The sequence below is a fragment of the Pagrus pagrus genome, assembly GCF_965226575.1.
Source record: "Pagrus pagrus genome assembly, chromosome: 14".
Taxonomy (NCBI): Eukaryota; Metazoa; Chordata; class Actinopteri; order Spariformes; family Sparidae; genus Pagrus; species Pagrus pagrus.
The window spans coordinates 20786214-20813183 of NC_140198.1; the positions used below are offsets into that span (position 1 = coordinate 20786214).

The following is a 26970-nucleotide window of genomic DNA, read 5'->3' on the forward strand; positions in this document are numbered from 1 at the left end:
GAGGAACAACACAGTGAGCTGCACGCAGAGTCAACCCGCCCATCGCCCTGCAGATGACCGTGAGGTGGCTGTGAGCGGATCCGCCCTCAGAGAGCTCCGGTTGGACTCTGTCCCGCTTGTCCCGCTGACTGTCACCGAAATTATTAGCACTTTATCAGTCACAGGAGACGTGTTAATACCGGCGCATGTAGGTGCTGTCATTGCGGGTTGTTGTGCTGGTAAACTGGAGAGGAATAATGCTGTGCTGAGACAAGGAGACATGTGAGTAGAGCAGCTTGAATTTCCTACTATAAAAAAAACAACAACATTAACTAGCTTCATGTTTCAAAGGCAGCTTAAACTGCGCACAACATATGCTAACAATACTGCCAGAATATCCAGGTTGAGGAGAATTTTAAGTTTAATATGTGGGGGACACCAGGGCTTTAAAATGATTTAATATGTTTAAAAAGAAGCACATACACTCCTGATACATTTGAGTTGAGTATGAAGGGGAAGACTTTTCATGCTATGCTAACTATTTGGTTGGGAGTTGGCTCTGTGCTAAGTGCAGGTGTCTTCAGGTGAAGTGTTGAAGAGTATGTGGTGACTTTATTCATTTCAAACCTGACATGAGTAGTTCATGGCTGGTAGTCTCAAATGGTCTGAACTGAATGAGGGTGTAAAATGTAAAAAAAAAAAAAAAAAAGAGGAAAGAAAAATACATTTTAAGCAGTCCTGGTCCCAAAATCCTAAAATTCTGGATTTGTTTCCGGGGTCTATTGTGTCTCAAAGGAAACACACTCATTGAAACCCTTCGCAAGCAACCAAACAACAATGATTTGGCTCTACCTCGCAAATATTTGTTGTCCCACCATACCCATTGTGAAGATGGAAGGAAGAGGAAGACGCCACTGTAAATCCAGAGAACTCACGGCCGCAGCTTCACGCTCCAGCCTTCCTGTTTTTCATACCTCAGATCAGTGCACCACTTCTTCCAAGCCTTCTCCTGTCTGTTGACACAACGAGCACAATTGGTTGTTGCATGTGGACTACTTGTTTTCCTTTCCTTTCTTTTCTTTTGTTTTTGCTTGCTTATTTTGTGATCTCCCTCTGATATGTAGAGGTCAGGGGTGGTGGAAGAGGACGGTCATGCGGTGTAGGAGAAAACAGAGGTACAGACATCGGAATGCCACAGGCTGTCTCGCTGCTGCCCTTTCTGCTGGCGCTCATGGGATATGGTGAGTGTCACCAAGCCACTTTAGTAAGACGACTAACTAATAATGTTTGAAAAAGGCTGGCAGGAGTCATTGATTTTAATTGATTAGGCAAACACTAAACGTAGTTTAAATGGACTGCGGCAACCTATTTGCCCTCGTTCAAATGGGAGAGGGAAATTGAGCTGAAGGAAAAGGCAGAGGAGGGTAACAGAGGGTCAGACTCTTCCTCTTTGCTTTCTAAGAATGTGAGGTTTGCACAACAGGATTTACACACTGCACCATACGACAGCTCTTAAAATCATATTCTACTGTTCGGTAGTAGGACAAAATAAATTACTCATAAGATTAGCGAATTTGCAGTATGGCCAAGTGCAATATCCAAATCACAGGAGCAGCAATCTTTTTGATAAGGTTAAAATGTGTCACTCTATACCATTATAAATGAAGCACTGTGGTGCTCCAGTCCCGGCCTACAGATCATATTTCTCAGACGTAAGGGAACAATTTCAAACCACATCCTCATCATTTTAATATTTTTTCAGGGAAAATGAAATGCAAATATGATTCCTTCCCCCAAAATTGTGACTCATATCACAATCGCAATATTTGTCAAAATAATTGAAAAATGACTTTTCTTTTCCTAATATTGTGCCAGTAAACTCAGAGGTGCTGCCAAGCAGTTAACTACTTATTGTTGAATGTATTGTTTGTATGACACACTGTATGTAGCTCTCTTGTACTGATGGTTGTCAAATTGTTTGGATTTGGACTGTGGATCCACAGTGTCTCTGATGAAATGCTGAGCTCATTATTTAGCTGTACAGTGCAAATTCCGTCAATTGTGGCTAGGAAATATGTCAAGAGACCCATACATAATTTAGTGTTATTACTGGACTATAACTTATAATTATACGCTGCATTAAGTTTCTTCTAGATTGATTTCTAATATTTGTGAGACCCAATTTGACTTGAACTTTTCGTCCAATCCAAACGTTAATTAGATAACTTTACATCTAATTGTCCACACCGAAACAGATATTAGGATATCTGTTGTGCCACGTTATTGAATCACTGCAGTAAACTGAACCAGAAACGCACCATATGGGAGCAGTAACCAATAGCTTGCAGAGTCATATCAAGAAAATTGAATGAGCAGATAATGAATTCAAACAATAGACAAAAGAACAATATTAATTAAATCTTCTGTGCATCCTATCCTGTAGCTTTTGCAGGGCTCAGTATCTGGCCCTCCCTCCACGTTGCCCTGAGCAATGCCAGTGTATTTGTGGACTTCAGCACAACATCCAACGGCAGCACCATCCGCAGCACGAGCCTCTCTCTGGTCAACACGGACACCAACACCACCCTTTTGACCAGGGCTCTCCCCAGCAACCAAGCGGCCGGCAGGGTGGAGTTCAACTGCTCCTGCTTCCTGTACGCAGGAACTTTCCGGTTCCTGCTGAGGCAGACCAGCATCTCCGCTGTTTCTCATGCTAACGGCACGGACGACAGCAGCACGGAGAGCACTTCCTGGTGGTGGAGTTCAGAACTGCAGGTGCAGTGGCCCACCTTCCACATTGCTGTGGAGAGGGCTGGAAACCACTCAGGATCTTTTCAGGCAAGACAAACAAGATCTTAAACTTCACACACTAAGTTGGTTTACTGTGCTGCAGTATGATTAACATACATCTCTTCTTCTGTCTCTCCTCAGGTTGGGATATCCACTAATGAACACTTTCAGGCTTGTTCCAGTGGCATTGACTCTGCCATCTTCCTGGAGGTCAGCTACATGGAGTACAACCAGATAGGACGAAACAGCATCGACAAGGTCCGAGCCCGCACGCGACACCCAATCAAACCCCTCCGCTCCCAGAGTGTTGAGCTGGCCTGCGCCTTCCCCTTCACAGAAAAGGACTTCATAAGAGTGGCTCTGCGGTCTCCTCATGCAGCACAGGATGTGAAGAGCTCTGGAGCTCTATACCTGTCCCGCATCTTCTCCTACAAACTGCTGGTGGAAAACGGCAACGCTTACAGGAGTGGTTGTGAAGGGACCATGACTGTTAAACTGATAACCCCACCTTGTGCCCACATCAATGGGAAAGTGCTGCTGTACAAGGATGCAGCTGCTGGAGCAGGTGGAGCAGCACTGCTGGGGATCGGACCGGAGGAGCCCTCTTCTCCTCCGTTGGCCTATAACTGGCTAACGCAGGGAGAGAATGAGACAGAATTCAACTGCTCTGTGTTTTACCCAGGAAGGAATAAGTACTGCTTTCGCTTTGTTTTCAACTTCAGTCGCTCTCCCAGTCCTGCACAGACCTGTTTGGTGGTTCACCGGAGTACAGGTGAGGTTTACAAGAGCGACACATTCACATTTGGCAGCTGTAAGGAATACATTTCACTTCTGCTTGTAATTCAGCAGTGTCAATAGAGCAGGGGGATTCACCCAATAATTGCTTTATTCATCCTTATTTTGTCAGTTAAAGTCAAGTGGTGGATAAAACCCAGTCACTAGCTGAGGAATGGCCTCATTAAAGAGAAGGCAAGAGGCGTTTTTCACAGACGACATTTTGACTCTTCAAAGTAGGAAAAACACGAGTGATAAAATTAGAAGTGACAATGGCTGCAATTCATTTAGCTACTTCATTTTCAGGGTCTTGCTTTTGTGCTTGCTGACTCACTGGAACACTTATCCAATCAGTATTTTAAGACATTTCAATTTAGTCACATTTTTGTGTGTGTGTCTTATTTTGCCCACAACCACCATATATTTAGTTTACTGTCATAGAGGAGTAAAGAAACCAGAAAACATTCACATATGAGAAGCTGGAATCAGAGAATTGTAACTTTTTTTCTTAAAGAATTGCTCAAACTAATTAATTATCAAAATAGTTGCCATGTAATTTAATTATTAACAACTAATTGATTAATTGTTCCAGCTCTAGCTATTGCACTGAAATTGTTATATGATGTTAGTAAAATGCAGTGTGTAACTAAGCATCATCAAATATAATCTGCAGCTGACAGGTCATGGTACTATTTTGACCCGTGTACATTCCCTCGAGCACATAAAGTCACATTGTATCTGCTTTCACACATAACCGAGACACACAATTGAGTCATTCATCAGAAATTATAATGTTCAACACCATTAAGTTTGCTTATATACATATGCCACATTATATTTAGATTAAGGCCACTTGCCAAATTAAATGGAAATCAATTGAATGAAGTGCTTTATGGTCATGTTGACAGATTAAGGACAGTAATGGTGGTTGTGTCACAGCTTTGTCTATTTAAGGGGGTAAAGCAATATCTGGTTGACGTCATGTGACGTGTTTGTTAACCATCTTCATGTGGTAGGGTCCGATTTGTTACACTTCCACTGGCTTTATTGCTGGCTTGCACTGTAAACTCTCTATTTTTTATCTGCAATTGAACAGTATCCTCTGTTTTTTTTCTGCAGAGTCATGGGGCCCGTGGCAGCCGTGGAGTGTGTGCAGTGTCAGCTGTGGAGAGGGGGTGAGGGAACGAGTGCGTGAGTGTTTGCTGCCCTCAGGTGTGGGAGGGATGCAGTGCACTGGCATGGTGAAGGAACAGTCCATGTGCTCACTGGAGGACTGTGTGGGTCAGTCTCTTCAACTACTTTTTTCTTTTTCACTCTCTCTGTTCCTTGATATTCATTTTAAAAACAACATCCTCCCTTTCCTCCCCAGCGTTGCCTGCACCTTCTCCATCCCTCCCCACTTTACCTGTAGGAGACGCGCCCCTCGGTGGTAACATGGTCGTGGTGGCCGGTATCTCCCTTTGCCTGGCTGTGATTCTGGCTACTGTTGTGGTGACTGTGTGGAGAAAGCTTTGCCACACCCCTCAGTGCAGCTCCGTCCACAGAGGGTCCATGCATTCCCCTGGAGGACGCAAGCTCTCAGATGAGGCTTCTATATGTGGCCACAGCCTCCAAAGACCCAGCCTGTCTGACGGCCATGGCCTCCTTGGGGGTGTGGGTGTAGCCCAGAAAGACGCTGCCATCCTGGGCAGCCAGCCTATGTCACAGACCCCGGTGATGTCTGTCTCACAGGACTCAGATAGGCTGTCCCCCTCAGGTCAGAAGATGTTGCCAACAATATTTGGGTATGTTTATAATATTGTTTACTTCCATCACACAAAGAACATAATTGTCAAACATATTATCACTCCCCAGTCTTAAAAAAAATGAATTGTCTCTCTAGGTACCGATTGGCTCAGCAGCAGTTAAAAGAAATGAAGAAGAAGGGGTTAAGAGAAGCCACGCAGCTGTACCATGTCTCCTCAAGCCCGGTCCATGACACCTTGTTAGAAATATCTGCTTCACCCACCAGCTCCCCTATCCCTACACCAACTGGATCTGCTCATCCCACACTCCCTCCAGGCCTCCCGGACGACGGCAACTGCAACCACTTTCGTATCGCAGCTCCCTTTTCTGAGCCACTGGCGCAGACTCCTCGGGCCACGCCGGACAGACTGAGCCCCAGAGTGGAGCTGGTCTTAGGTCCTCATGTCTCTGGTCATGCAAGCAGGGGCAGCTCAAAATGGCGTGATCGCACTGCTGACTGGGTAGAGATGGTGGAGAGGAGTGGGTTAGCAGGTCTCAGAGGAGGAGGAGGAGGAGAAGGAGGAGGAGATGCAGGAATGGGAAACTCCTATCATAGGAATCCAAATTTCCGCCGGACATCCAGTTTTAATGACACCAAACCTCAGCCTCCGCCCTCTGCACACTCAAGACAGTTCAGAGAAAGAAGCATGACCCAGGTCACCAATCCAGCTTTATTTATGTGTTTATGTAGAGTGAATATTGTGTAGGTCTGTTTAAGCCTTTTTAATTAACTAATATCGTACATTATCCTTTTCAGGTGGGATCTCGGACCCTTCCTGAAGGAAGTTCTTGGACCAAAGGAGGATGGGAGCGGCAGCCATATCGCTCTTATCCCATTCCAGAGCATGGGGCCTCGGATTGGGCTAAATCCAGACCTCAGAGGAAGCCTTGGATAGAGACAGCTGTTCCTTCTCACAACAGTGAACTCAAGCACACAGGGACCAACACAAACAGCATTTCTGAATGTGCAAAACACACTAAAGCAGACTTCGGTGGCACTGGGGAAAGGCAAAGGAGCGTTGAGACAGGAGGTGGAGGGGGAATCTCAGGGATTGGGGGTCCAGCCACAGGGCCTGCCATCCTGAGCGTAGATCGCGCTGAGCGGGCTGAGCTGAACTGGAATCGTCGTGGCCCGTCACCCATCCAGAGGAATATGCTGGCCCGGAAATTAAAGGAAGCTCAGTCCTGCTCTGGGGTCAAGGGGCGGCAACGCAGCTCCACCTTTAGTGCGTCGTCCTCGGAGCAGAGGCAAGGTCGCTGCCGCTCTCTGCCGATGTCTGGAGACTACAGCAGCAGTGGTGGCTCGCCGTTCAGGCTGAGCGAGGCAGAGCAGAAGATGTTGGACCTGGATCTGTCCTCATCTTATGTAGGGGAAGAGGAGTAGATCAACTGTCACATCTGTGACTTTAACCTCATTTTGACACGGACCCAGATATCAGTAATAATTGTGTTGTATGTGAGACATTTAAGGACTTTGAGAGAGAGCAAAAAAGTTTTTTGTTTCTTAAAAGATATTTTCAAAGCATTTCTGTTTCAAAACAATGTTTTTCTATTGCATTTTTAATTGTTATTGTGTTGATATTTTGATAGGCATTATGATTTAGCATACTGTATTTTTGTCCTTAAGTGTGCGCCTTCAGAGTGCCTCTTTAGGTTTCATATTTAACATGGCCTTGTTCCCACGTCTGTATGCACTGTTTAACACAACCCTATCAATGACAGTATTCAAAACACTACTAGGACATCTCAGTCTCTATTGTTATGTGCTGCTGAATGTGCTGTTTTTATCATGCTGTGAAGTGCCACTGTACAATACTGTACTCTAGTGACAAGCACTCTACCTATGATTTAGTTTAGGGACAATTTGTAATGTGTGAGATAAGCAATGTCAAGTCTTTTTCATGTATTTTCTGCAAAATGCACAGTTTAGATCAACAGTAAGCAGACTAAGATGAATGTCAAAGAGGCATTGTGGCTGAGATGCTGCTTGTTTTTATTGTTTGGGTAATATAAACTTTACAGAAAGCAATGCTTTATGGAAAACAGTAGATACTGATTGTTTCAAATAATGAAGCAAAGGGAGAAATTAAAATACAAAGAGTGTAAACATGACATCAGTGTTTGCCCTCAATCACCAGGGAATTTGAAGCCTTGTGTTTTCTAAATTCCTCCCGCTCCACTGCCCTCGATGTCCAAGAAAACCAGAGGCCGCACCTTCATGGTGGTGTGTCTGAGGGAGTACCAAAGGCCTCTCCAGGTCCCCCACACCACACCGTTGTCATACTGGCCCTTGTACGTCCCTGTGCGATAGAACTTCCCATTTAGGTTGGCTGCATGACATCTGTAGATAGAAAGATAGTACACAATGTCACGGATGTAGTATGTCTTTTAATAGCATTTTTTATAGTTATAGGTTCTCTCCATGGTATGGTAATGGTAATGAACACTTGGATTTATTTGAAAGGTCTCACCTGTTGAACCACCATCCTGCCTCATTCTCCATAGCACAGCTGCCCTGAAGGTAGCGGTCATTGTCCTGCAATATGCATCACCAACATCAGTGTTATTAGAGTCATCGTGTGAGTAATTTTCCACTTATATATAGGTTGCACTTCATAATTAGGGTCCTTGTACTAGCATTAGTTGCATTAGTTATTAGGTAATAAGGACCGTATAAGTCAATTTAAGATGTTTAATATTATTAATATAACAGTATATAAGTCTTGATATCATAAAAATATGTTTATTGTCAGATTATAAGACCTTTAGAACCACTAGTAAGAAACTTGTTACCAGTTTAAAGGTGCCACCTCTTGCATTCATAATCTTAATAAATAGGGGCCAGCATATCATCAGAGTAACATCTAACTGCTGCTAACTGTAGCTGACATTAGCTAGTTGCCTAAGTTAGCCAGACAGTTAGCGGTCCGGACTGTGAGCTAGGAGTAGTTTTATGATAAAAGACAGGCCTGGGCTAGCTACTTAACATGCTAATGTCAGTAACACAATACATACCATCAAAAATGTTATTTCTTCACGTTCTGTTGATAATTTTGGTTATTTTTTGTATTTTTTAAACTAAGCTAATGCACATACGTACATAATGCACCTTTAAATTCTGCCTAGGAAGGTTTATAAAAGCCTTATGATCTTATAATCTAAAAATAAACATGCTTGATGCGTGATGCTGTAATTAACACTTATACAGTCTTATTATGTTAATAAGCACCTTATAAGGACTTATTACGGCCTTATTACCTCTTAACTAAGACTCATCACAAGGTTCTTAATATGAAGTGTTATCAGGATATATTACCAACCTGATCTCTGGTGCTGAACTGCATGCCACTGAGGCACGCGGACCAGTTCTCCACCATCCCCCCACCCCCAGTCAGAGCATCCCCAGCTTGGCCACTATACAGCTCATACTGGAGACGATACTTGTCCTGGAAAAAGGATTAAAGCAAGTAACGTTTGTTAGGAATTGCTGTCACTTCTAAGACCAAGAAACAAAACTGTAAAATGTGTCTTACGGCCTCATTGGCGATCCTGAAGTTCTCGTAAAATGCATAATTTCTCTTTCCGTCCCAGTCCATCAGATCTATCTTCACCAGGTTCTGGCCTTCAGTGCAAATAGATATTGGCAAAACACGAGAAATAACGGAAAGACAATTAAAAAGATAAAATGCCACTTATAAAAGGGGGACTTTAAACTTTTCTGACCTTCTGAGAGTATAGAATGAATGTGGTCGTTCCCCAACCAAAACTCATCGTTCCACAGTTTGAAGTCTCCAAAGCCATCTTTGTAGTCCACCCAGTCTCTGAAATGAGAATCAGGCAGACATCTTTCCTCTCTCTATCAACACCTACATTGTAATCTGATGCTGAGCTTTCCAAGGACTTTAGGACTCAAATGTTTTACGAAATACCTGTTGAAGTCCACTTTTCCGTGCCGACGTTTCTGAAACACTGTCCATCCTCCTCCGTCCTCCATGTCACAGTAAACCAAAAAAGGCTCCTGCTGTGATTTGGGTCTGATGCGGTAGAAACCGCTTGGTGGTCTCAGTCTGTCAAACAGCTCAGAACAGTCTAGGAAGATAGCATTGGAAAAGCCTTAAAGATGTCTTCCTATCATCCTTGCCATTGACACATATAATATACTTACTTTATGTTGCATACATTTTTTTTATCATGCACCGTAGACTTTTTATTATGATATAGAGTGAGCTATTCTTACCTTTGTCGTGGACAATTAAATTGCCTGCTGGTGGAAGTGTTGTCATCAGTGTGTTATCAGAGCTGTCTAATGTCCCACTGTTGTTGTGGTTTACAGTGGGAGCTGTGTCAGGTTCAGGTTTTGTATCTGACACAGAAGATTGAAAGGGCCGGAAGTATTTGTGCATCTGCAAGTGCTCGACCTGCCAAGCCCCGATCAAGAGTCTATTCTCCAGTTTCCTTATGCTGCGCTTTAAAGCTGCAACCTCTGGCCCGCAGGAGTCCACCGCCTTAAATGAAGAAAAAGGATTCCAAGTTATAGACATCATTTTGTTAGCCAGAGAGGGGCCAGTGAAAGCACAGGGCTGCATCTCCAGGCATCAATAGAACAGATTTTATTTATGTGGACTCTCTAGGAATGACAGTTATTAAACAGCCTTGCCTGCAGTCTTTAAACCACACATTCAATCTTCAATGTCAATACAAAAAGAGAGATCATGATGTCCTTAAAGAGTAAGATAAGCTACATACTGACAACTGTGAAGAAAAGACCATGGCCAACAACAGCAACACCGTCATGGTTTGTAGGAAGAAACCCCTTCCTGAAATCTCAGTCTGAAATCATAAAAACAATGTATATTAAAGATTGAAGAGTGCACAGATACGACAGAGACACTACGATTCTTCCACCTACCTTCATTTCACAACCTTGTTTTGTCCAGGTTCAGTGTTCTTTTCCTCTAAAGTTGTGTCAGTATTATTTATAGGCTGGGCTGGTTCTGCATGGTCCACATTAGAGGATCCAGATTTCGACCAACCGTGCCAGACACTGAACTTGAGCTAGCTTGTCATTTTCCTCCTCCATCAAGCAGTCTAGTATTTGGGAAGAGGAACTGATCCCAGACCTGCACAGAGTGTTGATAGGACTTCATTCCTTACATACCTGAGGTACTACCTTATTTTTGTTTCCTTTTGTGGTAAATAGAACTATTCCTGTGAGTATTGATCTGTCTTATCACTGCACTCACAAAAGACATAGTGTCTTCATTTAACAGAAATAGATTTGATCCCTATAGAGGGGGTTTGGTTGGCTCACATTCAAACATATGAACTTTAAGAAAGTAAAAAATAGTCCAAATAGTCCAGAAGTTTAAATAAAGAAAGTGACAGCAGAGAAGAAATGTTGTTGATCATTTTGTCAACTGTCAATTGTCAAATCATGTATGTATGAGCTCTGCCTTATCTGCCTTATATGAAATAAACTCCTATATTTATTGTTTGTTGTACTGTATGTTTATTGATGTATTTGTTCATATATGTAGTTATACCTTTTAATTAAACTGCTGGCTTTATATGGAGCTTATTTCTCTTATCCATTTTTTTTTTTTTTTTACTTATTTATACATGAACTTATTTCTTTTATTTTGTGCCTGTGCTCCTGCCTGCATGTATAGGCTCAGTGTTTGATATCTGTGCTGTCACGTTCCAAACTTTTCAGTGTGATATAATTATTTTATTCTAACAACAATTGAAAGATCCAGAAAGCCGTAAATCATATTAATAATGTTTTATACTTTTACTGACATATATTTGAACAATATTTATTGTGTGTAAGATACATTTTTTCTGTTATATTAATTATTCCATTGCATTTTACCACTACGTTTTTAAGGTTGAACGTGTGATGTATATTTGGCTCCCCCTTGTGTTAGTTTTTGGTTAGTGATTTCATTGACATATACAGTATTTTGACAATAGTTACTGTGTTTATGAGCTACATTTTTTACTGTATCTTTTTTTTTAGCAACTTTGTCTTATAATGTCATTTTTTTAACCATATTTTTTAAGGTTGAAAATGAGTGTTTTAAGTGTATCATTGGTGTTACAGCCTGCTATTGTTTTGCTTCTATTTGCAGTGTCTTCCAACTTTAATGTGGACTTAAATTCAATCCGGGATGGAAGAAGTGATATGTTTTACTTAAAGAGCACTACTGTGTGGAAAAAATACCATGAACCAAGTCCTGCATTCAAAATGTAAATACTTTTTTTACTAAGAAACACAGGAAGTCATTTTGCAGAGTGGCACTTTTGGGATAATAGGCATATATATTGGATTAGAAAGTGGTGCATTACTTATGTTATATAAGACAATATATTAATAGATAAATTGAACCTGAAATATATAAATGAGTCAATATAGTTCAAGCAATAAAAATGTTTTCATTTTCAAAACTAAATCAGAATTTATTTAATAGGCATATGTATTTATTTAAGTAATTATTTATTTAATATTGACTTAAATTGCATTCCACATACATCCCCCTAAAGTTCCCTCTATGAGATAATGGCCTGAAATACACTGGAAATATTAAAGTGGGTCTCAAGTACAAGTACTTTTACTTGAGTAAATGCACTTAGTTACTTTACACCACTTGGTGCTTTGGTTAAGCTGAAAGCAGTAACTTTAGAGGACTGGTTGGTTTGGGAATGTATGTTTAATGAAAAGCAGATGTGGCAGAGAGGAGAGGAGGAGGGAGGAGAGGAAAGGAGGAGGGAGGAGAGGAAAGGAGAAGAGAGGAGAGGAGAGAAGAGGAGAGGAGAGGAGGAGAGAGGAAAGGAGAAGAGAGAGGAAAGGAGAAGAGAGGAGGAGAGAGGAGGTGTGAGGGCACCACAGCTGCCTGCTGGCTCACTTTTAAAGCTGGTGCTAGCAGCTAAGCAGCTCTGTAACAGTTACACGGAGGTTATGATCGGGCCCAGTCAGCTGAAGAGGACAGATGAGTAGAGTAACAAGGAAAAAAGGACCGAGCGTTTCTTTCTTTTTTTTTTTTTCCACAGAGCTCCAGGAAGTCTGAAACCGCTACGTCTGCAAAAAACCCGACGGAATAGTGGATGAAGAGAGAGAGAGAGAAAAAATCCACCCGGTTAACCTTTGAACTGTCTTCCTCTGTCCTCACAAGAAGTCACAAGACGAAGTCAAAGTAGAGTTTCACGGATGACTGTCCGCACGGTAAGCAGCCGCTGCGGGTCTAGCTAGTTTTTAGGGTTCGAGCTAATTTCGGTGTCAACGTGTAAACAAACGGTACGAGGAGCGGGGAGGACTGTGGGAGGGAAGTGGGGAGTTGTTTTCATGTTTCTGTCGAGGTAATAATGATTCCCGGGCACTTCCTTCACTTGGCTGCTAATTCCTCGCTTGTTGGATTCGCATCAGCGTCTAATCACAACACTGGTGATTAGTTGAAGGCTAATGAGCTCCTGGATGCTGATCAGACTTTCAGGATAAAAGTGTTCCTGACTTTTTAAGTGTTTCTGTCTTTTGAAGTATTTCTGTGCAACACTAACGTAGTATTTCAGAGCTCCTTAAGTTTTTGTCCTCTGGTATTTCTTTCCTGTCTGTAACATTGGAACAACATGCTCAGCAAGGGAGTTTTTTAATGTTTTTGCACTGCAGAGACTACAAGTTGGGAACAAAGCGAGGAGGGAGACACACACACCATGTCCTCTGTCCACTTCAATCCAGGGTCGGATTCAGGTGTGAATGGGTGAGATGGCTGTTTGTTGTGGCTTCATTCGTGTCTTTCAATCTGACCATTTGTGAAGATCTGATCTTGTTTATGTTGCCTGTCTTTTCCTTGTCTGTGTTAGAAACATTGCAAAGATGGAGGATGCTACAGTGGAGATTGATGATGGGAAGGATGAGAGCGTGGTACCAGACACAATGTACCAGTAAGTATATACACTTTGTGACTGCAGACGATACGGCATATTTGATTCCATGGATTACTGTACACTGTCTCCTCCTTTGCAGCAATATACGGAGGAAGATAGCACCTTTTGTTATGTCCTTTGGATTTCGGTGAGTGTGTTTTGGAGGGTCACCTAGAGAGATGATTGCCAATCATGGTTCTCCTCGCCTGGTAGTGTTTGATGATGCTGTCTGTCTTTTCCCTCCAGTATATTTGGAGTGATTCTGATCTTTGTGGACTTTGTGCTGGTGATTGTGGACCTCTCCCTGCCAGCCAGGAGCAGAGAGGTTGGAGATGCCATAGAGGCCGTGTCCCTCATCATCTCGTTCTTCTTTCTCATTGACGTGCTCATGCGGGTCTATGTGGAGGGGTGAGTGAGTGCACTTGTGCAATCGAATGTATTCTTATAAATTTCTCACAGCCTTCTGTTAAATCTTACCTTTGTGAAGCTTGTAATGTTAATTATTTGCTGAGGCTTTGTTAGTGGGGGGTTAATACAGGATTCAGATATTGGAAACTGCATTTCCCCCCTGCAACTGCTTGCTTGTGAAAGTGAGAACAAGAAATGCTTTAAAAGAGTGATGCAAACATTCCCACAGTCCTGTGTCAGCATAAATCAACTGATTAACCGTTAAACAGGAAGTTGTGAAGAGGAAGCTGGACAGGAAATGTATGGCATGTTTCGGACTGGTCACTGGGAAACATAATGACTCAGAGCTCTAGTACAGCTGTCACTGACTTTCTCTTCTAGTTTTGTCATACTAATTAATCAAGATTAAGGCACATACCATTGGTTGCATGATGTAGTTTTCTCTGCAGCATGTTAATTGTCTCATGTTTTGTTTAATTAACTGTCTTTCAGGTTCAAAGTTTACTTCAGCTCCAAGCTGAACATCATAGATGCCTGTGTTGTGGTGATCACGCTGGTGGTCACTATGGTCTACACCTTCTCTGACCTGACAGGAACCAGTCTCATCCCCAGGTACCTTCTTTCTCCTGCATACCCAGCTATAAGGCTGGACTCATATCAAAACAGGCGGTGCGGCGATAACGCAGGTTTTCCCAGTCATTTTAATGGGGGTAGTGTGTTTTGGATGTGACAGTTGAAGCTGACTCAGCTTTTACAGAAACACAGCCCGACGTCACGCTGCAGTGGCCAATCATATAAGCTTGCGATCAGACACTCTTCAGCATGAACGACCGAAACCACAGTGGAGTGTAACGTCAGGTGTCATGTATATTCGCTCAGTTTGGCGTGCCGATGATCACTGGAGGACTGCATGCTTAACCTGCTGTGACAGAAGCATGACGGCAAATCAGAAGCAGAGTTGAAGGGGTCAGGAGCTCGGCATGTTATTGAGCATGGCTAAATGCTACAGAGGGAACACAACAGACATTTCTCTGTGTAGTGCTTCGTTTCACTTGTGATCACTCTGTTTGGTGTTGTGCCCCAGTTTAAAACACACAGTAATGATCTGCCTCGCATCCCAACTATTATTTTTAATCCATCCATTAGGACAAACCAATCACAAGTAGAACCAGCATGCTAGTAGCATTACAACATAGCAGCTTTTCCTTTTGGCAAACTGATCAGCGGGGGTTCCCAACATGTCACACACACGGACCATGGAGTGACACTGCCGCACAAGCCTGCAGCATTTCTCCGCACCACCGGATTTCATCTGAATGTACCCTAAAGGGCATGTAATGGCCGATACCATTCAGTTAGACATTTGGTTTGTTTGGAGTGGATAAATAATATAATGCATGGCATCTCTATGGGCTCTGGAGGCGGATTTGAATTTTGATATACAATAAGTAGGTTTAGCAGAGTACCATAATTCATTAATAATGATCCTCAAACAGATTTATAGTCCGTCCACACAGGGATTTTTATTTATCTTGCCTGATTAGACCTCTTCCCAGGACTGTGTACAAACAGTGCTATGCTATGCTATGCTATGCTATGCAAACAGTTATTAACATTTCCCACATTCTCTTGTTAATTTCATTGCACCTGTTAGGGTGTGACAATTTACACCTGTGTCATTTTTTGTTAGTCCATCAAGTTTGGTTACATCATGTAATTCCCAGATTACTCCACCTGGCTATAGATCCAACCAGCCAGGGGAACTGAAAATACCTGCGCAGGTGTACAGGGCCTTTAAGACTGTTATCGAATGCATATACAACTGTGTGGCTTAGCCTACTGTACAGTAGAGCCTTTTTAAATAAAGCAAAAAATAATAGTTTTTCTTTGGGAGCTCTGTTTACCGTTAATGCTATTGCCTCAGTGGATATATTTCAGAATGATACTGTTAGGCTGTGATATACAGTTCTTCTTTCCGGACATTTCATATCAAGCAGAAGAGTATTTAATTGTGATATCTAAAAATACTGATCAGTTATGTAAATTGATTTCAACCATAGTGCCCACCTCTAACGTCACCCCCCCGGTACATAGAGGGACCTTATTATTGTTTTAAATTTTTTAAAGAATGCCTTATAAAAATGTAGGGTGAATTATTCTCTCTCAGTGCTGTTAAGATGTGTTTATTCATTCATTCTTCATCAGGGTGGTGACATTTCTTCGTTTCCTGAGAATAATAATCCTGGTGAGGGTTTTCAGACTGGCAGCTCAGAAGAAAGAGCTGGAGAAGGTCACAAGGAGGATGGTAAGCTCATCACCTAATGTAGTAAAGTTCACCCCTGTGTGGAATTAGAGTTGGCATCAAAAGAGAAGCTGTCTGCTACTTCTTGATGATTGATTTATCGTCTTTCTCAGGTTTCTGAGAACAAGCGGCGTTATCAGAAGGATGGATTTGACCTTGACCTCACCTATGTCACAGGTAGTTGTTGTATGCGGTATAATGCAAAGAAGAAAAAAAAACACCATACATGCATGTCAGAAAGTACAATCCAAATGGATTACTAAAAATCACACCCTTTATGAAGTGGAATGTTTTTTGCACCATTCTTCTCTAGACCGTGTCATCGCCATGTCCTTCCCCTCCTCTGGGAAGCAGTCGTTCTACAGGAATCCAATCAGGGTGAGTCTGACACAAACTGGGTACATGCATATCAAATGAGCCTACTTTCATCACTCACTTGCTTTCACTTGAATTAAACTCATCAATTTCAAAACTAATCCATCCATTGACACAAGGGACTTCCAACAAAAACTGGACCTCTAAGTGTACGCACATATGCACACAGGTGTAACCTATTTCTCTTCTTTTTTGTGCAGGAAGTAGCAAGGTTCTTAGACACTAAACATGAAGGCCACTATAAAGTTTACAACCTCTGCAGTAAGTTGGCAACGCCTCACATCACATGTTCTGCATTCCTTTTTATGTAGAAATACACAAACGTCAGATTTTGTTTTCAGGTGAGAAAGGCTACGACCCTCAGTTCTTCCACTACAAGGTCGAGCGCGTGTTCATTGACGATCACAACGTCCCCTCCTTGGAGTGAGTCACACATTCTGCTGTGATGTGTCATTTTGTGTCACGTCTCACTTTTACTTGTAATAATTATCCTGGAGCACTTTAGATAACAGCTACACAAGAGGGCCTGCTAGCCTGTCTTTGTCTTTGTCTTTGTCTTTGTCTCAGGGACATGCTGAAATACACAGCAAACGTGAGGGAGTGGATGTCTGCTGATCCCCAAAACATCATCGCTATCCACTGTAAAGGAGGGAAAGGTGATGCCAAAGATTGTGACTTGTTTCATTATCATTTTGTGTTTCATTTGAGTTGAACGAAGGCATTTGTTAAGTGCACAGTTGTTGAGAAGGTGCAGCTTTCACTCATAGTTTACCCTCTACTGACAATATACTACCATTCTCTTTACAGGACGCACCGGTACTATGATTTGCACCTGGCTCATCGACAGTGACCAGTCTGAGAGTGCACAGGTATATCTCTTTAATTTTGATGTTAGTCCAAGCAAGTGTTAATGAATTGGTAAAACATTTTCTAGCCAAACTGTGATTCCTTTTTGTTTGTCTACCAGGAAAGTCTGGACTATTTTGGTGAGAGGAGGACAGACAAGAGTCGAAGCTCCAAGTTTCAGGGAGTGGAGACCCCCTCTCAAGTGAGAACAAGCCACCGAGGGGACAAACTTACAGAGACTATGTTTTGATAGTGGCATTTAGTGTGAAATGTTGCCATCTACACTCAAGGCCACTTTGTGTAGAATTAGAAATAATGCTGAAGGGCGCCTCCCAGTGGACAAAAAATAAACTGTAGCAGTGGAGTGTGGAGTCTAAACTATTATCAGCTGTGTGTGATGTGTGTGAATATCTCCTTTATAGAGGATTCATATTTGTAGTGCTGTTCATCCATCCAGATTGTTTGGTTAGCAACTTAGCTACCCTATTGTTTACATCCCACACTGTCACAAGCATGAGCCTCTTGACCATGTGTCCTTGTGGTTTCTGGCGAAAGAAAATGGTCCTTACATGAAACTGCTCACAACAAGGACTGTGGATTAGCATGAGTAGCCGGGTCATGAGACACTGCTGTTGAGCTTTTTGAGCACCACAAGCTGAGTGTCATCTAGTGCCATTATATTCAAGAGAAGGCAAACATTTCTATGACCCATATCCCCAAAACTTGGCAACTCGCATCAAAACAATCTAGAAGGATCAATGGTAAGAGGAATATGTATTTTAGATTTTTGGCTGAACTGTGCGATTAAGATTTGAATTGATTATCAGTTGATAAAATGTATATAAGATTTCCTCATAAAACCTTATTTTAGATGTTTTAACTCTGTTGTGTCTGTGAAACCACAGAGCCGGTACGTGGGGTACTACGAGATCATGAAGTCCAAGTTCAGCAGACAGCTGCCTCCACCTAAAAGCCTCACAATCAAGAGCATCCGCATCCACTCCATAGCAGGTGAAACCCAGCAAACCAGCGACACTCCAATAACTGTTATCCTTTATATTTCTCTCCATGTCCGTGTTCATATCTGCTTTTTACGCTCTTACCTAGGTGTGGGTAAAGGTGATGGCAGCGATCTGAAGGTGAAGATAATTTTGAAGAAAGAGCTGGTGTTTCAGTGTGTGTGTGCCAAACAGGAGAACTGCACAGTAAGTCTCACACACTCATCAGGTCACATCGACTCATTTGTTGAACGGGTGATTAACACTTCTCTGGTGTTTAAAGGTGTTCCCTGATGTGGGCAGCAATGCTGCAGTCATCAGCCTGCAGAATGGGCCTGTGGTTGAGGGGGACGTGAAGGTCATGTTTGAGTCAAGTGCCGTGAGTGCATGCTTATACACCTTTTTTAACCATGTATGGAAAGCTGGGGTTTAGCCTGAGCCTATGATTCACTTTCTTTTCATCTTCCTCTTTAGGGTCTGCCAAAAGGATACGAAGATGTTCCGTTCTACTTCTGGTTCAATACCTCCTTCATAGAGGATAACAAGTATGTTTCTGTAGCATTTGACTCAAAGTTTCATATTCTGCTTTCACGTTCGAGCTGACCTCCAAACTCTCCACAGGCTATTTCTACCCAGGGACGAGCTGGACAACCCGCACAAACCCAAGACCTGGGACCTGTACAAGGAGGACTTTGGTGTCACCATGTTCTTCTCAGATCCGTAATAGAAGCCCTGAATGGGACACAAGGGCTTGTTTCAATTTTACTTTTAATGATGGATGGTGAGCAGAAATTGGTGGATTGAACACTAACTCAAAATTAACGAGAGGCATTAAATTTCTTATGTTCAAATGTTGTTGAATGCAGTGGGCTCAACCACCAAGTCAAATCCTGTAGACTGCAGAGTTGCTCTGAGTCATGGCACTTCAACTGAAATTGATAAGGATGATATGTGAAAATACTTGTCATGTCTTCCAGCGAATCATTTGCTATCTGTCTGTGTGTAGGACCGTGTTGGTTGTCCTAAAATAAAATGTTAGTGTACATACCAAGTTTACTTCCCAGTGCTGCTATGATTTCATCCAGAGTATTTACTCCATTTGAAACTACTACAAATGAAACAAATTGACACAAGTATCAGATATATATTTTATTCACAATTTATACAGTCTGTAAATTATTGCTCATTTTACAAGTTGCATTACTTGTCATGCTCATGTTTCACCGCAGGTCACATAGATCAAGATCTCAAACTCGTCCCATGCTCATCACACTTTGGGGTCTGGTCTATCGAGCTTGTTTCTATTAAACCTAAACGTGAACTATCCAACAAAGAATTAAAGTGCAGATTTAGAATACTGTTAGTCATTCAGCTTTGCCAACCTCTTTGCTGAATCAGATAGTCCGGCGCACTAAGGTAGATACTTTACAAACTGACCTAAATCCTCACATACAAACTGACTGAGGACTATCACAATTAAGTGATGACAGTGTACCATGTAGCAACTCTGCAAAGCTCCAACCTGAGAAGTGATGGCTGAGATCTAAATCCACCAGATTCAATAAGTTATCATCCTCAAATCTCAGCAAAAGCTATGTTCACATTGCCTGGTGGGACAGGTGAAAAGGACAGATAGTTTGACAAATTTTAATGTAAACACTTACTTTGTTTCACAATCTGATGAAAACTTTGGGATTTTATAAAGCCTATCCTGAAAATGCTCATGGACATTGACACAAGGAATAATTTCGACATATTGTTCGAGCGATTCCTTAGCAGAACAACATTTAAGCAAAAAAAGTTGCAACATTATTGTGAAGTACGGATTTGCTTAACAGTCTCTCTGATACAAGGCACCCAGTACAGCAGAACTGCACAACATCTTTCAGAACAGTTTCAAGCAGTCTTTACACAACTGTTACAAAACAGCTGTTGACACACCCAAGGCAGGCTACGGATCACAATCTGATGTCTTTGTAAAACATCACTGACAAGAAAAAGGCATAACAGAACTCGATAGAACAGTCTTCATTGACCAACCAGCAACAGGACAAACTTTTCAGCTCAGTATCATATTTGGTCATTGCTTCCCCCCCTCCCCGCACAGACATTCAGTCCACATTTAAAGGTCAACAAAGGGTTCTTCTGGCAGCCCGGGCCAAATTTCCTCCAAAACCGTTGAGGAGGTCGCACTGCTCCAGCTCATCGTACCGCCCGCTTCGCAGAAAGCAGAGCATCGAAGTTTTGCACGTCTCCTTGCAGGGCTCCGACACGTGTCCTTTATGTCTGAAATACCAGAACTTCTGGAAGGCCCGGTCATCTTTGATTAAGGTCTGCAAGAGCTCGTCGCAGTTGGACGGGAAGAGACTGGTCAGACCATAGGCTTTGGTGGCACGATATAACAGTGTCCATTTGGGGTCCTGCTCTGGGGTGTTTGGTGCCTCTGGCCTGTGGTTTACCTCCGTGAGGTTCAGGATGTAGGTTTCGTGGTCGAGCACCAGTCGAGAGCTTCCTTGGTAATTCCCATCCACATAGTAGACACGATAACCTGGAAAGAGGAAAAAATAAAAATACTGATTTAGTTTTTTCTTTACCAATATTTGTGTTGCTTCTGAAATGTTGGGAAAACTAGTTAAATGAACTCACCTGGGTTAAGATTAATATAAGTAGTGACACTGGGAGCGATGAAAGCCACTCCCAGTGGGCGTGTCATGGTCGCCTCGTCATAAAACATCTGAAACTCATCAAGATGTGTATGGCCAAAAAACTGTCCTGTAATTGTGCTTTCATACCTGTTAAAAAAAAAGTCAAAATAACCCTTCCAAGCATAAAAATTCTGACATGGTTTTTGCAGAAAGAAAATAAGCATAATTACCACATTAAAATCCTTCAAGTGGCACCTACTCATTCTCCCAATATTAGAAATTCCAGAATATATGAATATTCAAATATTTTGCATTTGACAAGTTTAACTTCTGTGCACAAGATGTCTCCTACTTCACTGTAAAGTCTATTATCAGTGCATGCACATTGGAAACTTCAAGTTTCCACTTCACACTGTACAAGGAATATTGGACCAAGATTGGCTTTCAAAACTAACTGATGTCACAAATCATGCTCGCAGGCCTGCTCTTGAGGAAAAAAAAAAAGATTTTCAAAGAGCACAGAGAAAATTTACACAGTAAAGAATGCAAGTACAGCTCTGCACAGACGTCATTCAGCACAGTGAAGCTCAAACATTCAACTGCAGGAACAAAGAAAGACAATTTTGACTAGAAGGGGACTTTAAAACAAGGGAGAGAGAGGATACAAGTTGTAGGTAGCAAAAAGTCAGTGTGCCACATGCAACTCTAACCACTGGACACTGACCTTTAAAAAAAAAAAAAACTAAACAACTTGCATATTCATTAAGTAAAGCAGATACACAACACCACACAAGATTCTGCCTTGCAAACAAAAGAGGAAGTGAAAGAAGCACTGCTGGTAAGAAAGTCAACCACATATTTAACTGACTATAATTATCTTTACATCTGCACTTATACAAAGAGAACCATCCTACCGATAATCTGGATTGAATACCATATACTGGCATCACACTTAAAAAAAGAGACATCAGCTGAAAGTGGCACATTAACAAGAAACCTTAAACCATCTTTATGTACCCTCCTGTACATCAATGTGTGTAAAGACACACATTGATGTACAGCCTCCATTTCTAACACCTCTAGGAGTCTGCATCTTTAGGTTTAAATGATCAGTGTGGCTACCTGTTGACAATGTGATAGTAGTTCCAGCTCCAGCTGCCAAGACACAGTCCAGGTGGGATGTGACCGATGATATGTACCTACATAAACAAGACAATGACATCACGTAGAGGACGGTTATTGCCCTCATAAAATAATATTTTTTATTGCCATCTCGTGCCCAGCACCAGTAGTTAAAAGGGAAGCAAATGAGAAAGTCATTATCAACATCTACAATGATGCATGTGACTGAGGTAGGACGTGAACCCGAGCCTCATTTAAACCACACCGATTGTTTTATTAGCTTTACAATGTGACGTGACCAAACTGACCCAAATTCTTCTTTCAGCTTTTGTTTTTCGCTGCTCGACTCACCTTCTCTCCCTTGTCCTCACTGGCCTGGAGTGTATGGACCAGCCACTGCAGCTGGTTAGCAGGATCGGTGGAGTTCACCATCAGCCAGAAGTTTTCTCGAGCACAGAAGTTCATGTTGAGGGAGACCACTCTTAGACCAGGCTGAATCTCCATTGTGTAGAATCCTCCATATCTGACAATAAAACCAAAAAACATGGCAGAAGGATTCAGAAAGGGAATTTCCATCTCTGGGATCACTCATGAAAAAAATTCCAAACCATCTACTGTTTCTAGGGAACAATATGCTGAAAACAAAAGGGACCACTTCTGTTTAAAAACACAGTTCCTACTTCTAAATATTTGCTTTCTTTTACTTCTTATTTTTTATTAACAAGACATACATCTTCTATACAGGGTGGCCTGACCTAAACAATAACATCAACACCCATACACATTTGGATAGAATAAAAAAACATGAATATCAAGAACCTCAAAGTCTTCAAAGCTTGCTCTGGTAACCACGGTGCCCATTCCTCTGCCATTGTATCGTAGAGCCAGGTGCAAGATCTGTTGCCGTGAACAAAAGGCGGTGGGAAGCTGTTCACTGGTGTACTCTCGTGGTTCCCTATGGCAGGGTAAACCGTCACATTAGGTCCCAGGTGTCTGGACAGAAGACAGGATTAAGAGGATCAGTTCCAGGTATCACATGACAAACATCTGACCAAAGCAGCAGCAAGAGCACCCTGAATGTTATCAACATTTGGAGTCAGAGTACAAGGCCATTTTGAGGTAAAATCCAAAGTCCAATAGCAGCAGTCTACAAAACTACACTGACAGCTAAGTGGGCGCTGGTAAATCTGCAGTAATACCACAATTTTATGAGTGAATGGCCCAATTATGTTCTTATCTTGCACCAAAAAACTCAAACACTAATTACTTGTGGATGAGCCTGGAGATGACTGAAAGCGCCGACAGTTGCTGTTTCCTGGTCTGAGACCAAACATTGTGCGCCGGTATGTCTCCGGTCCAGTAGACCCAGTCCCAGGGTCCGGCTGTGGCAGCGTTTTCCAGGAGGTTCTCCACCGTCCGCAGCGGCAGGTCACACTTACTGTAGGTTCCCCAGTAGCCAGCCTCCCTCCGCCTCCAGCTGGGAGAACCAGAATCTTTACGGCAACACAGAGGGGCCTTGCAGTCTGCAGTGCTGCCGGCCAGATATTCCTGTCAGTGGAGATGGTTAAAAGCAGTCAGGTGACCGAATTCAGCCTACTGTTTTCTGGTTAGTCATTCGAAATTTCCTAGGAAAAGTGCAACATTTCTTTCAGGCAAATCATTAACTTCAACCTTGTGTCTTTGTATGACCTGAACACAGAGGTTGAATATCAGCTGTCCACTATCAATATGACACTGCATCTATTGCACACAATTTCTTGTTGAAAAACTTTGAGTTATCAAACTTATAAAAAACAATCTGGACTTGGGGTGATTCTTTTCTCTCCACAGCCCACACACTCACCTGGTCCCAGTGGATGTCGGTTAGAAACAGGACCCTGCTCTGTGGAGAACCAGGTTTGGGAGGAGAGGGTGGTGTCACAGGGGGCTTTGGGGCCTTCGGCAGGGTGATGTTCCAGGGTGCGTAGATGTCAAATTTGCCACAGGAAGGCCCCACCAGCAGAGCGCATGCTTCAGAGGGCCACAGGAGGGACTGCTGCAGAGCCCGGATAAAGTCGTCCCTGAACAACTCGATTATTTGGCGACACACCTCCTCGTCAGCCAGATGGAGACGGATACACGCCTCGCCTACCGCCTGTGCCACTCGCTCTTCATTTGTGTCGCTCTGGGAGAGAAGAAAGGCAGAACAGGAAAAAATGCTTAACTGACTGACCACAAACTTCCTGAAAAATGTGTCCATAATTCCTACTGACTAGACCAGAATATAATGCATGACATTGGTCACACTTCCTGAATGTTGGCAGCATTCACATGTTATATTTGCACTTTTTATTTTAAGAAGAAAAAGGAATCTGAAATCCCGTGTTTCAGGTCAACGGCTGTGACTAGCGGACAAAGGGAGCACCTTAGGTCAACCAAGAGACCATATGATCAAGATGTTTTCATGCTAAATCAGCTAAAAACACACTTTTGAAGTGGCAGAACAAGAACCGGACAGTCTCAATACGGGGCCTTAGTGTCACATGCCACATTCGTTTGCGAACTTGAGTGACCCTGTGTAAGTTGGTCACTGTACAATTGGTGTTAGGGATGCAACAATTGTTAGATTCTTATTTGTAGGAAGAATATGTACCTTAATGTCCCTGTTTGAGAGTGAACAGAAACAAGGTGTAGCTGAGCCTTCAGTTATAAAACCATGACATTTTAAACTGTGATTTATAGTGAAACCGCTTAATCGTTGCATCCCTAATTGGTGTTGACCTTGTATTCAATATGATCTGAAAGAAGTATGTTTGCACTGAGCAACAGGATCTGAATCACTCACATTATTGTCTTTACATGACTGTTCTCACATCACAACTTTTAAATGAATAAATTGTGTTGAACTCAATATTTTTAAAATGAAAACATTAACAACATTGACACCTAAGCAGATGGAGGAAGTCAGACACGTCAACTGGTTATAAACAGAACGGAGAAGAGAAAAAGGAACAACGCTACCCCCAGTTATCTTTATCAGGGTCGTTTTGACACTTGCGTATATCTTGATCTCGGCTCCAACCTTCACGAAGTTTAAAATGTTTCGTTTTGCAGAAACAGGGTTAGAGGTGGTGTCAATTCAGTTTTATTTCAGAGGCTGTACAGAGGTGTAGTCTACGATCACGATGGACAAGATCGCAGATAGTAGAAACACCTCTCAATATAACGAACGCCATCCAGCATCACCTAAAAATACAGCCTCCGGAGTGACTGTAATGTTGAAACAACACCTCTCTAAACAGCTGCAACCTAAAATGAACAATGCACACTTCATGAAAGCAGGATTTAAAGTAGGGTTATACTGATATTCAGCATTTTCCAGTTATCGGTATCTGTGATTTTTCTGTCAGATTGCTGATAAGAAACTGCTACTTTGGCTGTGATGCAGCATCCTCTCACACAATGTCCCCTCCACAACACTATCTGATTGGTAACACGTCACAATTAAAAACCTATAACCTCTGAATAATCTGAATCCGCAAACTAACTAGTAACTAAATGAAGTGGAGAGGAAGAAAAAAGTAGCAGTAAAGTACCTCAAAGTTGTACTTTAGAACAGTGCTTGAGTAAATTGGACGTAGGTTTATTTCATTGCCGGGTGGTCGACATTTTAACACAAAGATTAAATTAATATTGGTTCCAAATATCTGTTTTCAGCCACCTTGATTTGTAATAATCGGTATCAGCCCTGAAAAAGCCGCATCAGTCACCACCTTGTTTAAACCATTAGTTTGATCTGGGTGTGCCCTTTTTTTCTTTTTTTCCCCTAAATGCACCATTGCATATTGAGTTTCTTCTTTTTCCCCCATTACTTGCATACATTTCTGTACTGTTTGCCTCCAGTTAAAAAGATCTGTCTTCCTGGACTAACTGGTTGGTTAAGTAACAAACAAAAGAGCTTTTCTTGTTATACGGAATTAAAGATCATGTATAATGTAGACCTGTTAGGCGACAGTTGTTCACTGCACCAGCATCCTCTTTAGTAAGAGACGTGTTGAGACATTTACCAGCAGGGCGATGTCCAGGATGGTGAAAACGGCTTTGCACAAGGAGCAGGAGACGTTTCTCCAGCTGAAGCCGACCTCCCGCTGGCTGAGCTGCTGGATGAACACCAGCCCCTGCTGCTCTGAGGTGGGTGCTGGGTGACAGGAGCCGAGCAGCGTCGACGTGAGCAGCACGGTGAAGGTTATCAGCAGGGCGGGGAGCCTCATGGTGCTGGTCGGCAGCAGGTGTCCTCCGAGGACTGAGCGTTGGCAGCCTGTGAGTGGGGAGGAGGAGGGGGGGGGACGTGAACACACCGTCACGGAAGTAACACTCGGCGGTTGTTGTTTTAACACTTAGAAGAAATGACACATGAAGAAATGTAACAGCTACCAACTTTGTGCTGACAAATTAGCAAGCTAGCTGCTCTTTTATTTGCAACTGTACCGACCGAAAATGTCGTCGTCGTCGTCCTCCGCCGGGTTTGGTGGACACAGGCGGGTCAGGAGATTCAGAGTGCGGCGAGACGAGGTGGCTGTCCCCTTGTTGGTCTCCTCCTGGGCGCTGCTCGGTGTGCAGCTCACAGCTTGTTGTGGTGTGACTGAGTGAGCCTCACCGCTCCGTCTTGTGAAAGGCACGGACAGTCAGCTGACTCATCACGTGTCCAACCCCTTTTTTTTCTTTCCCTCCTCTTTCTTTACTCAGAGCAGATTGTAACAGACCGCAACTGTTTGATCACCTAATCGGCTGGTAATGGCATGGCCATGTTTTTTTTTCTGTAGATCACCACTAACTACTGTAGAAAAGTACCCAAAAGTCATACTTGAGTAAAAGTTAAGACATAATGTTAAAATATAACTTTGGAAAAAAGTGAAAGTCACCTATACGTAGTGTTGGGGCTTATATTACTACTACTAAAGTGCTTATTTTTGTTTTTTTAAGAATCGTCTGCACCAACATGACCCTGATGATGATGATGATGAAGCCTAGTCCACCGATGGCACTT

General features: G+C 42.5%; 4 protein-coding genes across 5 annotated transcripts; 2 read left to right on the forward strand and 2 right to left on the reverse strand.

The window, feature by feature from the left end:
• The first annotated feature begins 87 nt into the window (after window positions 1-87).
• On the forward strand, window positions 88-7440 carry thsd1 (thrombospondin, type I, domain containing 1). Its single transcript, XM_084374358.1, has 8 exons — window positions 88-261; window positions 1104-1220; window positions 2423-2817; window positions 2911-3541; window positions 4663-4824; window positions 4913-5327; window positions 5426-5984; window positions 6086-7440. The coding sequence occupies exons 2-8, from the start codon at window positions 1169-1171 to the stop codon at window positions 6710-6712; spliced, it is 2841 nt and encodes a 946-aa protein (XP_084230484.1). The 5' UTR covers window positions 88-261; window positions 1104-1168; the 3' UTR covers window positions 6713-7440.
• Window positions 7305-10769, reverse strand: fgl1b (fibrinogen like 1B). Its single transcript, XM_084374359.1, has 9 exons — window positions 10238-10769; window positions 10075-10158; window positions 9566-9833; window positions 9258-9417; window positions 9052-9149; window positions 8862-8950; window positions 8649-8774; window positions 7800-7864; window positions 7305-7669 (listed from the first exon to the last, which is right to left on the reverse strand). Exons 1-9 carry the CDS (start codon window positions 10241-10243, stop codon window positions 7489-7491), a joined length of 1077 nt encoding a protein of 358 aa, XP_084230485.1. The 5' UTR covers window positions 10244-10769; the 3' UTR covers window positions 7305-7488.
• A 1412-nt stretch (window positions 10770-12181) lies between these two features.
• On the forward strand, window positions 12182-19233 carry tpte (transmembrane phosphatase with tensin homology). Of its 2 annotated transcripts, none has more exons than XM_084373066.1 (19): window positions 12182-12550; window positions 12992-13082; window positions 13186-13266; window positions 13349-13396; window positions 13495-13656; window positions 14149-14268; window positions 15862-15961; window positions 16072-16135; window positions 16272-16336; window positions 16534-16594; window positions 16675-16756; window positions 16901-16989; window positions 17141-17202; window positions 17301-17381; window positions 18085-18190; window positions 18287-18384; window positions 18461-18556; window positions 18652-18722; window positions 18799-19233. In XM_084373066.1, exons 2-19 carry the CDS (start codon window positions 13036-13038, stop codon window positions 18899-18901), a joined length of 1536 nt encoding a protein of 511 aa, XP_084229192.1. In that variant the 5' UTR covers window positions 12182-12550; window positions 12992-13035; the 3' UTR covers window positions 18902-19233. The 2 variants fall into 2 exon arrangements, with proteins under 2 accessions (XP_084229192.1, XP_084229193.1); XM_084373067.1 differs by having other exon boundaries at window positions 12531-12622.
• Window positions 19234-19313: 80 nt separating this feature from the next.
• On the reverse strand, window positions 19314-26596 carry smpd1 (sphingomyelin phosphodiesterase 1). The gene is made up of 9 exons (XM_084373343.1): window positions 26416-26596; window positions 25991-26241; window positions 23788-24108; window positions 23212-23492; window positions 22764-22937; window positions 22296-22467; window positions 21945-22021; window positions 20824-20969; window positions 19314-20725 (listed from the first exon to the last, which is right to left on the reverse strand). Exons 2-9 carry the CDS (start codon window positions 26192-26194, stop codon window positions 20307-20309), a joined length of 1794 nt encoding a protein of 597 aa, XP_084229469.1. The 5' UTR covers window positions 26195-26241; window positions 26416-26596; the 3' UTR covers window positions 19314-20306.
• Between the last annotated feature and the right edge of the window lie 374 nt (window positions 26597-26970).

Coding starts and splice junctions, on each gene's coding strand:
- tpte (XM_084373066.1), top strand. CDS start 13,036: ATGTCCTCTGTCCACTTCAATCCAGGGTCGGATTCAGGTGTGAATGG. Junction 17,382..18,084: donor GAGTGGAGACCCCCTCTCAA/GTGAGAACAAGC, acceptor GTGAAACCACAG/AGCCGGTACGTGGGGTACTA. Junction 18,723..18,798: donor TCCTTCATAGAGGATAACAA/GTATGTTTCTGT, acceptor AACTCTCCACAG/GCTATTTCTACCCAGGGACG.
- fgl1b (XM_084374359.1), bottom strand. Junction 8,951..9,051: donor TCATTCTATACTCTCAGAAG/GTCAGAAAAGTT, acceptor TTTGCACTGAAG/GCCAGAACCTGGTGAAGATA. Junction 7,865..8,648: donor AGTTCAGCACCAGAGATCAG/GTTGGTAATATA, acceptor TGCATATTGCAG/GACAATGACCGCTACCTTCA.
- thsd1 (XM_084374358.1), top strand. CDS start 1,169: ATGCCACAGGCTGTCTCGCTGCTGCCCTTTCTGCTGGCGCTCATGGGA. Junction 1,221..2,422: donor GCTGGCGCTCATGGGATATG/GTGAGTGTCACC, acceptor CCTATCCTGTAG/CTTTTGCAGGGCTCAGTATC. Junction 5,985..6,085: donor GAGAAAGAAGCATGACCCAG/GTCACCAATCCA, acceptor TATCCTTTTCAG/GTGGGATCTCGGACCCTTCC.
- smpd1 (XM_084373343.1), bottom strand. CDS start 26,194: ATGAGGCTCCCCGCCCTGCTGATAACCTTCACCGTGCTGCTCACGTCG. Junction 23,493..23,787: donor CCGACATCCACTGGGACCAG/GTGAGTGTGTGG, acceptor CTCCACTGACAG/GAATATCTGGCCGGCAGCAC. Junction 22,022..22,295: donor GTGAGGACAAGGGAGAGAAG/GTGAGTCGAGCA, acceptor TTGTTTATGTAG/GTACATATCATCGGTCACAT.